The following is a 15517-nucleotide window of genomic DNA, read 5'->3' on the forward strand; positions in this document are numbered from 1 at the left end:
CATGTAAGTCAGACATGAGACAAGCATTTGAAATGGCACAGGGTTGTGGGTGAAGCTCAGTGGTACAGCACTTGCCCACTGTGTGTGAAGCCCTGGCTTCAGTCCCTAGCATCACAATCAATCAATCTATCAAAACAGTGTATTTCAGAGGCCTTGAATGACTTTGTCGTTGTTTTCAGGGCTGGGGATCAAACTCAGACTAATCAAGCACTCTACTGCTGGCCTGTGTTCTCCCATCTTCAGAGGGCATGGATGAAAAGGGGACCTGGCTGTTATCAGATATCTGTTGTCCCCAAAGGCAGACAAAGTGCACAAAAGTGATTAGTAGTGAGGCACAATAGGGAGGTCATGGTTATAGAACAACATTTACCTAAGGGTGAAAAAAAAAGGTGATATCATTACACTGACATTGTAAACCACTTAAGTGGATTTTAAAGAGTTCAGTTTTCTCCAAAGGTAAAAATTAAATCACCAACCTCTACCCCCCAGGTGGCCCTGGCTGCGGCCATGCACAGATATTAAGCTAGGTTAAAGGGGTTATGACTGAGGTTATTTTTGCTTCAAATTTTTAGAAGGCCCAGAGATACAATGACTTCTTTTGCTTATTAACTCGAACATGTAGTAGTCAAATTGGTTTTGAGGTAGGAGGCAACTATGCCATCTGTACCTGTGTAATTGGTTCATATTTAGGTGGAACACTGGCATAGTTTTTTCTCCTCAAAGCTCCTGTATTAATGCATTAATAATTTCAGAGGTGAAACAATTAGATTATGAGGTCTGTAACCTGATCCCAGTTAGGATGGACTAACTGGGTGGTAATTGTGAGCAGGAGGGGTGCAGCTGGAGGAGGTGGGTCACAGTGGCTTGCCCTGGAAAGGTATATCTTCCCTGTGGCTCCTCCCCCTCTCTGCTTCCTGGCTGTCATGAGTGGAGCAGTGCCCCTCTGCCATGCCCTCTTGCCATGATGCTCGCATCATCTTTGGCCCAGAGCAATGGATTTGGCCTGCCATGGACTGACCCTCTAAAACCATGAACCAAAATAACCTTTTTCTCCTTTAAGCGGCTCTTATTGGGTATTCTGGTCACAGTGATGAAGAGCTGATTAACAAAAACACCACAGTAGAGACAGCTTCCTGGCTGCAGAAAGTACATTTCATTGTCAAGGTAGTCAGTTCTAGAACAATTTAGAAAACTACTAGTTATTTTTAACTTAAAAAATGCATTCTCTATTTTATTAAAATATTTGTGGACTGTCATTTGTTGGTAATCAATAATTATATTTTTAAGTGCCCCATTCATCAAAGAAATGTAGCGAAACATTCATAGCATAATTGTTTACATGAGCTCTTGAGGATAAAACCATGTCCATCAAAAACATAATGGGTAACAAAACTGTGGCATGTTCTTATGGTGGGTATGCTCTACATTGGTGAGAATGGATAGCTCATCCCTACACATTGAGTCAGAGGAAACTCGGAAGTGTTTCATGTGATATGACTTCTTCTTCTTCTTCTTCTTCTTCTTCTTCTTCTTCTTCTTCTTCTTCTTCTTTTTTTAGTTGAGGATCTTTCTTCTTTTACTACTTCTTTAAATGCTTCCCACGCACCCCCCCCAGGCTTGAACTGAACCTCACTCTCTCTGTGAAATTGTCCTACCACTGAGCTATATTTCCAGCCCTTTTTAAACTTTTTAATTGTGAAATACAAAACACATAGAAAATATGTTATTTGGTCATTTAAAAATAATTATTAAAGAAAAACCACATAATCACTACCCATAAGCAATAGAAGGAACCACTGTTCTGAATTTAATGACTTTTCATGCCCTTGCTATTCTTTATTGTTTTATCTATACTTAAATACAATATATTGCTTCATTCTGTTTTTGAGTTTCCTCTGACTCAATGTGTAGGGATGGGCCATTCATTCTCACCAATGTAGAATATACCCACCATAAAAATATGTCACAGTTTTGTTACCCATTATGTTTTTGATAGACATTGGTTTTATCCTCAAAAGCTCATGTAAACAATGATGCTATGTTTCAAAATATGTCTCCTGGCATGGATGTTATAAGAGTTTCTTGGGGCAATACATCTGGGAGTGAAGGGTAAAGGTTCAATTTTATTAGACAATGTAAATGGTTTTCCAAAGTAATCACTAGTTCATATTCCCATGAGCAGAGGTTAAGAATTTCTCTTGTTCCACATCCTGGTCAACTTTCTGTATGTCTGATTCTTGCAAATCTGGTGGTAAGATGCAACATTTTTTTTCATATACATTAACCATTCACATTTTTCCTTCAAATGGCAGTTAGTGTCTTAAGCCTGTTGGTCCACAGTGTCTCTGTCCTTATTCATTTGCAGAATTCTTTTCTATGTTCTGGAAACCCAGTTATTGTCATTTATATGGTCTTCTCTATTTTGTGGTCTCTCTTGATTTGATACGTAGGAGTTCTTAATTTCAGGGTAGTACATTGATTTTTCCTTAAAATTGACACCTTTTGCGTCTTACTCAAAATTCTTCTCTGTCCCACGATCATGAAGCTATTTCTCTTTCTTCTCTTCAACTTGGCCTGGAACTGTCAGCTTTCACAAGAATTGTGTGTTTGGGGACTCTCTATTCTGTTTGGGGCCACACTGTCTGCTTTACTAAAGCTTTATAATAAGTCTTTATTACCTGGTAGGCAAAATGGAGCTCACTCTGAAAACAATTTCAGCTTTAAAAACAATATAAGGAAAGTCGGAACTAGAACTTACTTTGCTCTGGGTTGATGAACTAATCCAGGAATCTCTTTGTTAGTTTTAAGTCTTACATTTGAGCTGGCACTTTTTTCCTGAAACACACAAACACAAACATACGAGACAAGATCAGAATCCGCAATTAAACCATAGCATGAATTTTCATCACAGAAAGTTAGTTAGATCTGTTCAGGACTCTATACCGCGGCTGGTTCCTTCACGAGGACAAGAGTCCTTGCAAAGATGTCACACAACACGGTGGAGCCTGCCAGACATTTTAACAGGAAACACTGTCCAGAAGGAGGAATTAGCTTTATAACAGCCATGACTGTTTAGAAAACACTGTGCCGCTAGTGTTCAACTCCTCAATTCTAATAGCCAGAGAGTCAAAGAACAGAAGGTTCTCACGTCAAAAAGAGGAGCAGCAGTCAGGGTCACTGGCCAGGTGAACGGACTTCAGTGTGTTTTATTTGTGAAAGACAAACTGTAGTTACAGGGACATCAACTTTGCACAAGTCCCCAGCTGTGACAAGGCCAAGAACACAACTAAAAATAACGACTCTTTTCACCCCACAACAAGTAGTGGGATTGAACTCAGCTGAATTAATAAAATGCAATTCTAGACAGTATTCAAGAAGCATTTCTTTGGCTTTTCCCTTATCTGATTTCTTTATTCTCAGTATACCAGCCACGTGGCAGAGAGATGCTCTCAGATCGTAAAGTGCCACGTATCAGGAAGCACACTACCTCGACTACATGGCTCTTCTGTTGGGAAATGTTCAAAGTACTTCAAATTTCCTTACAAAGCTTAACCCGCCAACTAAAAGCAAAGACTGTTCTGACCCTCGGTAACAGGTGACAACAGATATTCAAGGAACTCAAGATATGGCCATGATTTAAGACCCCGTCTATGGGGAGGAATAAAAACTGCTGTGGTCCAGCTCCACATCATCACATGTGGAGGGACGTGAGATGACAAGTAGAACAGATGTCCCCAAATGGACTCTTTTACCTTCCTATTTCTCCCAAGACAACCTGAAGGTAGTTATGCCAATGAAGTTCCAATGACTTTTATGCTGTGGTTGTTATTTATCATCAAACATGAGCTTATCTGCAGCTCTCTAAAACATATGGTAATTTTGTTTATGTTTTTCTAGGAAAAGAAACTACCATAATTCTCTTGTCGTGTCTCCTATCTTCCCAACCTTACATTAAACTTAACGATGTTTTCAGGAGCATTTATGAAGTGTGAAATATATACTGCCTCCTCTGCTGCTGATGTAATGAACTATCTTGTCTTTTACAAAACAGGTGGAAGAAATTGGAAAACTATCATTGCACTAGCTCTAGAAGGGCAGGGCCTGTCCCTCTCTACCCACCACAGGGGGCCGGGATGCCTGGCTCTTCATGGAAGGTGCTCAGCATATAATGGCAGACTGACCGACTTTGTCAACAAACAATTTACTTCTCTTTAAAAAGATGAAAATAGCTCCCTGCAGGGCTGAGGACAAATGTCCTTCCAAGTTGTATATTTTCTCCCTTAAACTGTCTGTCCTCTTAGGTTCAATTCCGAAAATGGGTCTGTGTGAGATGGTAGACCCTGATCCTTTTTCTCCATTCACCCAATCTCCAAACTCTTTATTTTTTCATGGTACTGAGGACCAAATCCAGGGCCTGGCATATGCTAAACAAGTGCTCAACCACTGAGCTACATCCACAGCCCATCTCCCAAACTCTGTGAGCTTAAATGATGATACCAAAATTTTCAAAACTGCGGTGACAGGAAAGGAAACTTGTATTCTTAACTCTAAGAATCTAAGTGATATACAATTGTAGTCTATTTTTATTCAGTTTATTAAAAGCAAAGACTATAATTGCATTGCCTCATCAAATCTTCCTTGAATACCTATTGTGTAGTTGTTAAGTAAAGAAAAAATTTCCCAGACAACAGTGGCTCAATGGACAGTCAGGAGAGAGGACCACCTGTCCTCAGCACTGCATCACTCACAGGTATGTACTCCCAGGACCAGAGGGGCAAAGCCCCAGCTGAAACACACACATACACACACAATTACAAAATATTTCTATTATGCATTCATAATGTATTCATTTTTAATTCACCAAAACTAACAGTAACACTGAACACATACTATAAGTCGGGTACTATTCAAAATGATTTACATGTATTACTTTAGTGTTCATAAATATTTATATATAAACTCATTTCCATGCCTACAATACCCCTCTGAGAGAGGTACCATTGTTGTCCCCAGTTTATAAATAAGCAAGCCAAGGCCTGGAGATGTGTAGTACTTCTCTGAGAGCAACCAGTGCTAAGTAGAAGGATTGGGATTTGAAATTAAGTCCTCTGGCCCCAGAGTCCAAGCTGTTCTCCACCAAGCCAGTGGTTGTCTAACTTTTTAGTATCAAAGCCTTTTTACCTATAATCTTCAAATTTTGACACATTTCATTACACCATATGAATTTTTTTTTCATTTATTGATACCACTGTCCATCTTATCAGAAAATTCTTGACTGCCGCTGTCAAGCTCATGATGGTGGATATAAAAATTTTCCAAAATTCTAGTTTTGGGTTTACTATTTGACTTTTATCACTGGCAACAAAGATTGTCAATTATTTAATTGAAACTTACAAGCTCTCTTCATTCATTTTTGAGAAAATGATTAGCCAAATCCCCAGGTCTGAATATCAGTGATTTATCTTTTAGGATTTTTTTTTTTTTTTAAGTAGGAATGACATCTATAAAAAAAAGGACTGCTAGTTTAGCTGGCAACTCAATCAACTGTACAAGTTCTTTCCTCATAATAACCATCTTACTTGGTATGTTGAGGAAATGCATTCTGTGTATTTCCCATTTTATCACAAAGACTATCAAAAAGATGTGTCCAAGCTCTCCAGATTTACTAAACTAATAAAACTAAATAATTTGTACTGTTTCATCAAGGCCATTCTGAAATGAAAATAGTCTATATTTTTCTGCTATGAGTCCATGGTAGTGGTGAATACAATGACTACTATATTTGTCTGTTTTCTATTGCTATAACAAAATACCTGAAGCTGAGTATTGTATTTTAAAAAGAGGTTTATTTAGTTTAGTTTGAGGCTGAAAGTCCAAGATCAGGCAGCCCATCTGTTCTGCCTCTGGTGAGGACCCATTGGCTGCAAGACAACATGATCGAGAAACAGAAAGGGAAATAGCTCTGTGCAGAAGGAGCCAAGTGTGCATGCTTCATAACAACCCACTCTCAAGATAGTTACATAACTTCCTGAGACCAGCATTAGTCTTTTCAGAGGTCAGTGCCCCAGCAACCTAATGACCCTAATGACCTCTTCCCTCATACTGAGCCCCACCTCTTAAAGGTTCTACTATCTCTCAACATGCCACACTAAGGGCCAGGCCTCCAGCTCATGAATCTTTGGGAGGCAAAGCGCAATCAAATCATAGCAAATACTAACAAGGTTTCATGCCACTGCCTCAATTTAGATACCAGCAGTTTATGTACTGCTGCTATTGTACCACTAGTACAGATGTCACACAACGAAAAAGACAAATAGCTCCTTAGGGAACCCAACGGTCTGCAGACTATATATATAATTTTTTTTTCAATTTGAATTACTGGCATTTATTATATATAAAATTCTCATTAATTTACAACACATTTCAATGCCAGATGCATCTGAATAGTCACATGAATCACATCTCCTCTTTTTTTCTACAGCTTTGAAATGTGTCAATATACATATTAATTTAATTGCATATATTTATTTGCTATGCTATGCTAACATTCATGTTTATTAGCATGTAGAATTTCCCATTAATTTTTGAAAACCACACTTTGACCATAGTGTGTCTCTATTAGCATAGGAAAAAAACCCTGATTATTTAATTATGCTGTATACCTTACTTTTAAAAAAGTTTAATAACTTTACTGGGGTAAAATTTTATCTCCCATAGGATTTCCCCCTTATAATGGTACAATTAAACAACTCTGGTAAATGTAGAGCTGTGTGATCTTCTCTACCATCTAGTTTCAAAGCAATCATTCCCAGAAGCTGCCTTTCTCATAACCAGTTGCAGTTAATCCCTGTTCTTATCTGCAGATCCAGGCAAACTATAGATTTGCTGTCTATCGCAGTGAATTTGCATTTCCAGATTCATATAAATGGAACCATGATATGTAGCCCTTTGCATCTGGCATTTCACTTAGCATATATTTTTTTCTCACTACTGAGGATTGAACTCGGTCTCCTTGATGCTGGGCAAGCACTCTGCCACAGGGCTACATCCCCAGCCCTAGCGTAATATTTCTGAGGTTTGTTGTACCTTGGATTGGTATTTCATTTAATTGCTAAATAACATCCCAATGTACTAATATACCACCTTTAATCTCCTTTCCATCACTTGACGGTCATTTGGACTATTTTCAGTTTGTGCTGTTATGAATAATGCTGCTATAGACATTCACATGCAAGTCTTTGTGCAGACAGGTTTTCATTTCTCTCGAGCAGATTCCTAGGAGCAGAAATGCTGGATTCCATAGTAAGTTTATGTTTCGCTATTTAAGATATTGGCAAACTGTTGTCCAAAGGGGCTGCAGCATTTCACCCCTCCAACAACGAGTGATGATTCCAGCTTCTCCACGTCCCCTGCATTAGCACTTGGTGTCGTCTTTTTGATGATTGCCATTGGGTATGTAGTGGGGTCTTAGTGTAGGCTTTGGTTGTAAAATGTGATTTCTCAAAGGCTCATTCTTATATTTCTGTGTATCTCAAACACCTGGCACCTTACTACATGGGAGTGTTTGTGTATTTGCTGGCTGGCTGCACTTCTGAAAAGAAGTCAGTTTAATATTTGATTATAAACATCATTTAACTTCTATTTTGGGAATGTTTTGTTGGGGAAAGGGAGGTTTGGAGACATCTGCCTACTTTAAAAAACAAACAAACAAAAAAAGAACGAGGCTGTGAATGTAGCTTGGTGGTAGCTCACCTGCTTAGCACATGGAGGTGTCTGGGTTGGATCCCCAGTAGTGCAAAAATAAATATAAATAAGACACTTTTAAAAAGGAGAAGCAGCAGCAAGCCAGCAGGGCTGGAGGAAGAAGGAGAAGGAGGTCACTGGTGGGAGCGGTGGAGACATGAGGTCACCCCTAGAAGCAGCTGAGATGGAGCAGACCCAGTGGAGGGGGCTGAGAGCCATGTGACAGCTGAGCTGCTCCAGCAATAGGAAAAGAGAATTCAACTGGGAGATGGAAGAGGTGACTAAGATATTGTTTCCCTTGGCAAGACAAAAACGGTTTTGATGGTATGTGACCTTTGTAAACTAAGTACTCTATCTAAAATAAACCGGCAACCACAGGGACTAAGATGAAGCCGTCGAAAAGGGCAGGTTATTTTTCATGGTCCACCCACACTTGTGTCAGAACCATCTGGAAGGCTGATAAAAATGCACATTCTCAGGCCTCCCTCCAGGCACCCTGAGCATGGGTCTCTGTGACTGAGGCCCAGGAACCCGCAATTTAAACAAGAGCCCTAGGTGATCCTTTAAAAACGTTCGAGAACTTCTATTGCATTTCGGATTTCCCCATTTGCTGGTCTGCAGAGCAGTTTTCAAACTGAGCCCTGGGGTTCCACAGAGTTGCCTCAGGTCAACAGGAGGCTTGCTAAAGCAGCAACCCCTTGGATTTTCACACTTACAGGGCTCTGACAGTTGGAAAAAGCATCTATTTTTCAAAATTGTTGGCACCCTACAATCAGTTAATGATGGGCTTATTGAAACAGCAAACTGAACACATTGTTCCTTTGCTTGGAATCATTTCATTTCTTTGTGAACAGAGTACACTTGTCATGTCAGAGTAAACTTATTACTCCCGACGTAGTTTCTGCGATGCCGAAGATAGACTGACTGTGTTTATGCTGCTGCTGAAAGCCACCGTGGGAAAGGGAGCCTACCAGGAGGCGTCCATGGCTTCGATTCCTGAGACATCCCGCCAACCTCTCCTCCTCAATTCTCAAGGAGGCAATGCCATGTTAGGATGCTGGCAGAGAGCAGCTTCTCTGTTTGGGAGGGATGCAACTTCTCTCTTCTCACTTCTTGGCCTCTTTCGTCTCAGGGTGAGAGGACTGAGGAGCAGGAGCTCAGCCAGGTTCCCTTTTCTAGTTGGTCTTGAGTTGGAAGCCTGGTGGGGAAATCTCATGTTCTCCTCCTGGGCCCAACGGTAGGAAGTTCTGTCTGACACAGAATCCCCGGGGTCAGAAAAGTCGTCAGGGTTGAAGAACAAATAACAGCTCCTGGGACTGCTAATAAGATCTACACGCAGAGAAAGGACACAAAGGCATGAAATGGAAACTCTCAAAGGGTTTGCCCTACACATGACTCGTGTGTGTGTGTGTGTGTGTGTGTATTTGAACCACTGCATTTCAGAAAGTACATGAAAACTAGATAAAGTAAATACTATGGTAACCATAATCAGGAGATTTGGGAGTATATACACACATTTTAAAAACAGGAACACATTTGGATATAAAATAAATAATCCTTTCAGCTTTTACGGAGAAACCCCTAGGATGTAATCACAAGGAAAACAATCTCATTTGACATTGTGCATGTGATTTTTCAAGTGCTAGTAAGATGAGATTGGATGTGGTCGCTTTCAAGTGCAAAGAACTTTAAATTCTGTCTTTCCAAAAGCTGGTGATTATGTGAGCTGCCCTCACTCCACCAGAATCACTGGATGTTTGCAAATGGAAATGCCCAAGCCACCAGATGCAGCCATAGAATAAAAGTGGTGCTAGGGATCCAACCCAGGGCCTAGTGCATGCGAGGCAAGGGCTTTACCACTGACCTAGGTCCCCAGCCTCCAGATGTGGCTACTACCGTGGGCCATTACCATTAGGTGAAGTCAACACTTCATAATTACTTGCCCATGAAGATTATTAGAATTATTAGAATTTTGTTAGAATTATTTAATCACGATGAAAAATCTGAGCTTTTTGGAAATCTTTTTTTTCTATAAAATGAAAGAGTGTTTTATATCATGCTGTGCATCTCATTTTATATCAAACAATATAAAGTGAGGCAAATCAGTGTTTAAAGCAACTAATATTTTTCACATAGTTGTTTCTCAAAGTAGACTGGAAAAAATTTAAAAGAATCTTCAGAAACTAAATGGAGGTGTTAAGAAATTGCTCAGAACAGATTTAATTGCATACCAACAAATTTAGAACAAAGTCATTAAGTCATGATGTCACTAATTAATAGAAATAAGCAATCATGTTCTGCTGGGAATTTTAAGTTTAGGATATTTTGAAAAAATGCTGTCTCTTGAAGTTTCTCAAAGAAATATCACACACATGAAGAAAATCAGCGAATTTGGAGGAATCATATTCAATTTTTTGCTCAAGAGGCTTCTATTAGTAAGGATAAGGGAGATTCCCCAGAATCCTGACACTGGAGCAGAAAAGCTGCTCCCAGTGTCAGGAGTTCAAGGGAGCACATTCACCATCCAGGTCTAATGAAGGATGCAGGAGCCCTGCTTATCCCAGTCCCAGAGCACTCAGGCCCCATGTCAACATGTGCTTTCAAGGTCACTATGGCTGAAGTTGAGCAAAGGTTACATGCTCGTATTGACTTGACCCAAGTATGTCACAGGATTACTAAATTCAAGAATGGGGAAAACACAATCTTACTATGTATTTGACAGGAGAGCTAGAATATTAACATACATCCCTAATAGCCACCATCATCCTAATTTTAAAAAAAATTATGATGCCAGAACTACCTAATAGTGAACACAGAGCTCTTCCTTCTGTGTGGTCTGATGTCCAACTCTGCCAAGTATCTCATTTATATCGACACATATGTGCTTCATTAGGAATATGAAAGAAAACCTTTACTGAGGGTTTAAACTGAGACAAAATGCCATTTGGGGGTTAGAATTCAAAATAGGCTAAAACTACTTGGTTAGCTGACCATTGTGGTTAGCATTAGTGAATTATGCTAAATGCAACCTGGACACAACAAAATCTATAGTTTATACTCCAAAAGACCACACACACACACACACACACACACACACACCTTGGTTTCTCCACTTCTCATTTTTCTTTTCCAACCATCCAAAAAGCACAAATATTTGAGAATGGAAATCACATTCACCATATTCCATAGTAACAAGAGCAATGGTCTTAAGAATTCAACTGTCAACTATGCCTGCCTCCTGGTGCCTAGAAGATTGCATTTAAGATATGAGGAGCACAGAATTATCATGCTGTAAAACTAGACTTCTGTAGTGAGTAAAAACAGAGCTAGAAGAAAAAAAAAACAAAGTATATTTGATTGAAGTTGACAAAATAGTAGGACAAAAAATGTATCATCTACATGCATTAAATATTTTAACAAATAAAAAGCTACCATTTGTATAGAATTGCTAAATATTTCCCGTGATAAACCAAAATCTTAGGTTTTTCTCACTACACGGAGAAACTGCAAAATGTCAAAGCTAAAAACAAAATTAAACAATCCAGTTTTTCATAAAGGCATGATCTTTCTTCTTGCATTCGCCATGTTGTATAAGCCAGGCAAAGTTTAAACTCAGAATCCAGCCCTCCTCATCTGTCTGGACATACCCACAACTATCTTTAACCCCAAAACTGAATCTGATGTATTAGTTTCCTATTGCTGCAGTAATAAATTAACACAAATTTAGTAGCTTAAAACAACACCCATTTATTATCTCACACTTCTGGAAGTCAGATCAAAAATTGGTCCACAGGTCTATAAAACTTCATGGAGGCTCTAGGAGACAATCTGTTTCCTTGACTTTCCCAGCTTCTAGATACCACCTATTTTCTTGGCTCATGGTCCTCTTCTCTATCTTCAAAACCAGAGTGTAGCACTTTTCTCTTTTCCAACCTCTGTATCAGTCTTCTTTCTCTAACTCTGATACTTATAAGAGGATCCTTCTTATAAGGACCCTTGTGGCTATACTGGGTCTGTCCACATAATTCAAGATAATATTAAGATTTTTCATTTAATCAGTTCTGCAACGTCCCTTTTACCACGTCAAGAACTGTATCTATGGGTTCCATGGATTTGGATGTGGCCATCTTTGGAGATGTTACTGTGCTTCTCATCACAGTGTGCCCTCTGTTTCCCAGAGAGCTACACCCATTCCACATGCAAAATATATTTACCCATCCCAAGATCTCTCAAATTCTCAACCCATTATGGCATCTACTTAAGATTCAAATCCACCCAAGTCCCATCAGCTCCAAAGTTGTAAGTCTCATTATCCACGTCATCTAAATTCAATTGGCTGAAGCTCTGGCTACAATCCACCTTACAGCAGAATTCCTCTCCATCTATGAACCGGTGGAACTAGATAGCAAGTTATCTGCTTCCAAAATACAATGGTGGATATGCATAAAATGACAGCTATAAGTATTCTCATTGAAAAGAGAAGAAAAAGGGGGAAAAAAAAACAAGGGATCACCAATCCAAACAATTCCAAAATCTAACTGGGCAAACTCCATTAGGCTTCAAGGTCTGGGAATAATTCTCTGTGGCTTGGGACTCTGCCTTCTGGGTCTGCAACTCTTGTCTCTGTAGTCACTCTTTCTTCCTGAAGGGTAGCACATGTTTGCAGCTGAGTAGTTTTATCAGTTTGTTTCCTGCCTGTAGAATTTTGGAATAAGACAATTTTCTTTCATATAATCCTTTCGGTTCCCTTCAGTCAAAAGGGCATTTTCTGGTGGTCTAACATTCCCAAGAATCCATGAGCTTGGCTGGGTGTGGAGGTGCAGGCCTGTAATCCCAGTGACTCAGGGGGCTAAGGCAGGAGAATTGCAAGTTCAAAGCCATCCTCAGCAACTTATCAAGACTCTGTCACAAAATTAAAAAATAAAAAGAGCTGGGGATGTGGCTCAGTGGTTAAGTTCTCCTCCTAGGTTCAATCACTAGTACAAAAAAAAAAAAATTCCTGGGTCTTCTGCATTTATCACGGGAATTCACTCCACTAGACAAAAAGTTCCTCTACATATTTTCCTGGATAACCAACCCATCCCTATTCTTGTTTTTTACTGAGATGCCTGAGTAAATTCATAAATCACATGCCTAATCTATTCAGAGAGCCATCTGTGTGACTAAACACGTTGACCTTTCGATCCTTCCCAGGAATTAGCAAAGGGTTATCCAGCCACACCCTTGGCCTTTTCTCCAGAGCACACTTTCTTAATAGTCTCCTAGTTCTTAGTGTCTTCTGCAATGTGGATAGAACAAGAAGTTCCCAAACCATAGAGTGATGGTCCCTTTTTACATAATAGTTGTTTCCTCAATTTATCTCTTTCCTCTCAGATTTTACTATAAGCAGCAAGAAGTAGTCAGGCTGGGACTCGAATGTTTTGCTGGGAATCTCAGCCAAAGATTCAAGTTCATTGCTTACAAGTTCTGCTTTCCATATAGCGGAGAAGAGGTTCAGCTCAGCCCTTTGCTTCTGTATCACAAGGATCACCTCTTCCCCACCTTCCAACAACACACTCCTCAATTCCTGTAGATCTCTTGGGAATGCTGCCTTTCACCTCCATATTTCTTTTTCTACCACTAAGTTCCATCTCCAGTCCTTTATATTTTTTGAGATAGGTCACACTAAGTTGCTTAGCCTGGCCTCCAACCTGCCATCCTCCTGCCTCACTCCCAAGTCACTGGGACTGCAAGGTATGACATGGTGACCAGCCTTAGGTCCACATGTCCACCAACAGTCTGTCTGTGACAAATAGATATGAATTTTATCTAACATGCTCATCACTTTTCTCTGAGCCCTTGCCAGCAGAGTTGTCAGCGTCTGTTCAAAGCAATTTAAGCTTTTTTTAAATCATTTTCCTCAAAAATTTTCAAATCTCGAATCACTTTACAATTCCAAAGCCTTCATCACATTTTTTAGGTACTTATTACAGCAGCATCACGTTCCAAGTTGACAAAGTCTGTATTCTTTGCTTACAGCAACTTAACAAATGGCCACAAAATGACGGCTCAGACACAGAAAGAAGTGTAAGAAGTCTAAAACTGCTTTGAAGAACTGTCTTCTCTCTGGATGCTCCAGGAGAGAATATCTCCTTCTTTTTCAGCTTCTAGAAGCTGCATATCTTGGCACAAGGTTTGCTTCTTCATCCTCATGTTCCTCCATCTCCCATCTTGGCATTTCTCCTTCAGACCTCTGCTCCCAACTGTATATCTTTTTTTTTTTCCTAACTGTGATCCTTCTGCCTCCGTCTTAAAAGAATTCTTGTGATTATATTGGGTCCACCTGAAGAATTCAGGGAGCCCTCCCTGTTTCAAGATCCTTAATTAGTCACATCTGCAAAGTTCCTTTTGTCATGCAAGGTAACCCATTCACAGACTTTGAGCATTATGACATGAACATCTTTGGGGAGGGATAATCGTTACTCAGCCTATCCCACCTGCGACACTCCCTCCTCTCCGTCCAAATCAATATTAAAACCAGGTCCATGGCTTACAATCAAAAGCATATTACTAAGTACTAGTGGAAAACCATACTGGAGAAATTAAGGGGTCCATTCTTCACTAAAGCATTATTTAATGGTACTTAGGTGCCAGAAAGTGCTGGGAGGTCAGAGATACAATCCTCACCCACTAAGAACAAATAAAAAAGCAAACAGATGTTTTAAAAGGAGAGAGTAATATATGGCGGAAGCACTGGGAACAACTCTGGGAAGGAGGGAAACTTCTTGTAGGAGTAACCAGGCAGGTTGGGTCTTGAAGGGGGATGAATGGGGACACTTTAGGGAAAGGAGAGAGCGTGTCCTGGACTGAGGACCACCTAGAGTCTGGGATTGCAGGGGTGCAGGGGAGGATGGAGATGAGTAGAGGGCTGGGCCACCAAGCAGCTTAGACTCAAGAATTTGGATTTCCTTCTGAAACAAGGAGAAGCCACTGAGGGGGTTTATGAAGCTTTTGACAAAACGTCGGAACTGTGTTTCAAAGATGGATGCAGAAAGCCACCAGGAAGCAATGCCAGTGAGTCTGGAGAGATCCTCTGAGCAGCTGAGCTGTGCGGTTCTGCAGAGTAGATAGAGAACGGGCTCTGGAGTCAGACCTCCTTACCGCTCTACTTGAACGACCTCGAGCACCTTACCTGACTGCTGTGCTCCAGTGCCTTCGGCTATGAAGTGGGGATAAAAGCAGTACCTGCTTCCGTGGGCTGTGTATTATGTAAAACAAGCACAACAGAAGACCACTCATATTAATAAAAGAGCCGCTCTGGGAATGGAGAAGAGGGAGCTGTGGAGAGAATCAGTGAGTGCCTGTTACACACTAGGCACCTTGCTTGGCTGTGAGGGACAACAGGGAAAAGACAAATGAGATCCCTGTCCTCATGGAGCAACTGTAAGTGCCAGAGAAACAAAATCCAAATGGTTCAACAATGATAAGAACTGGTGTGGAGCGTGGTGGGGCACACCTGTAATTCCAGTGATTTGGGAGGCTGAGGCAGGAGGATTTCAAGGATTTCAGGAGTTCAAGGCTAGGCTCAGTAACTTAGGGAGACCCTGTCTCAAAAGAAAAAAAAAATAAACAGGGCTGGGGATGTAGCTCAGTGGTAAGTGCCCCTGGGTTTAATCCACAGTACAAAAAAAAAAAAAAGTTGATAAAATTTGAGGTCAAGAGAATGTATGCGGGGGAGTAGGGGATGGTAATAGTACACATTCTAAGTAAAGGCGTTTTCTGGGCAAGAAAAAGA

At 40.3% G+C, this 15517-nt stretch overlaps 1 protein-coding gene across 1 annotated transcript in view; it reads right to left on the reverse strand.

The window, feature by feature from the left end:
* The window catches only part of CUNH1orf21 (chromosome unknown C1orf21 homolog), a 135380-nt gene that overhangs the window by 30230 nt on the left and 89633 nt on the right, over positions 1-15517 (reverse strand). The window contains exon 3 of the mRNA XM_015491705.2: positions 2759-2835. Within this exon, the coding sequence (XP_015347191.1) occupies positions 2759-2835 (77 nt within the window). The remainder of the gene's footprint in view (positions 1-2758; positions 2836-15517) is intronic.

This window comes from Marmota marmota, unplaced genomic scaffold (genome assembly GCF_001458135.2).
Source record: "Marmota marmota marmota unplaced genomic scaffold, marMar, whole genome shotgun sequence".
Taxonomy (NCBI): domain Eukaryota; kingdom Metazoa; phylum Chordata; class Mammalia; order Rodentia; family Sciuridae; genus Marmota; species Marmota marmota.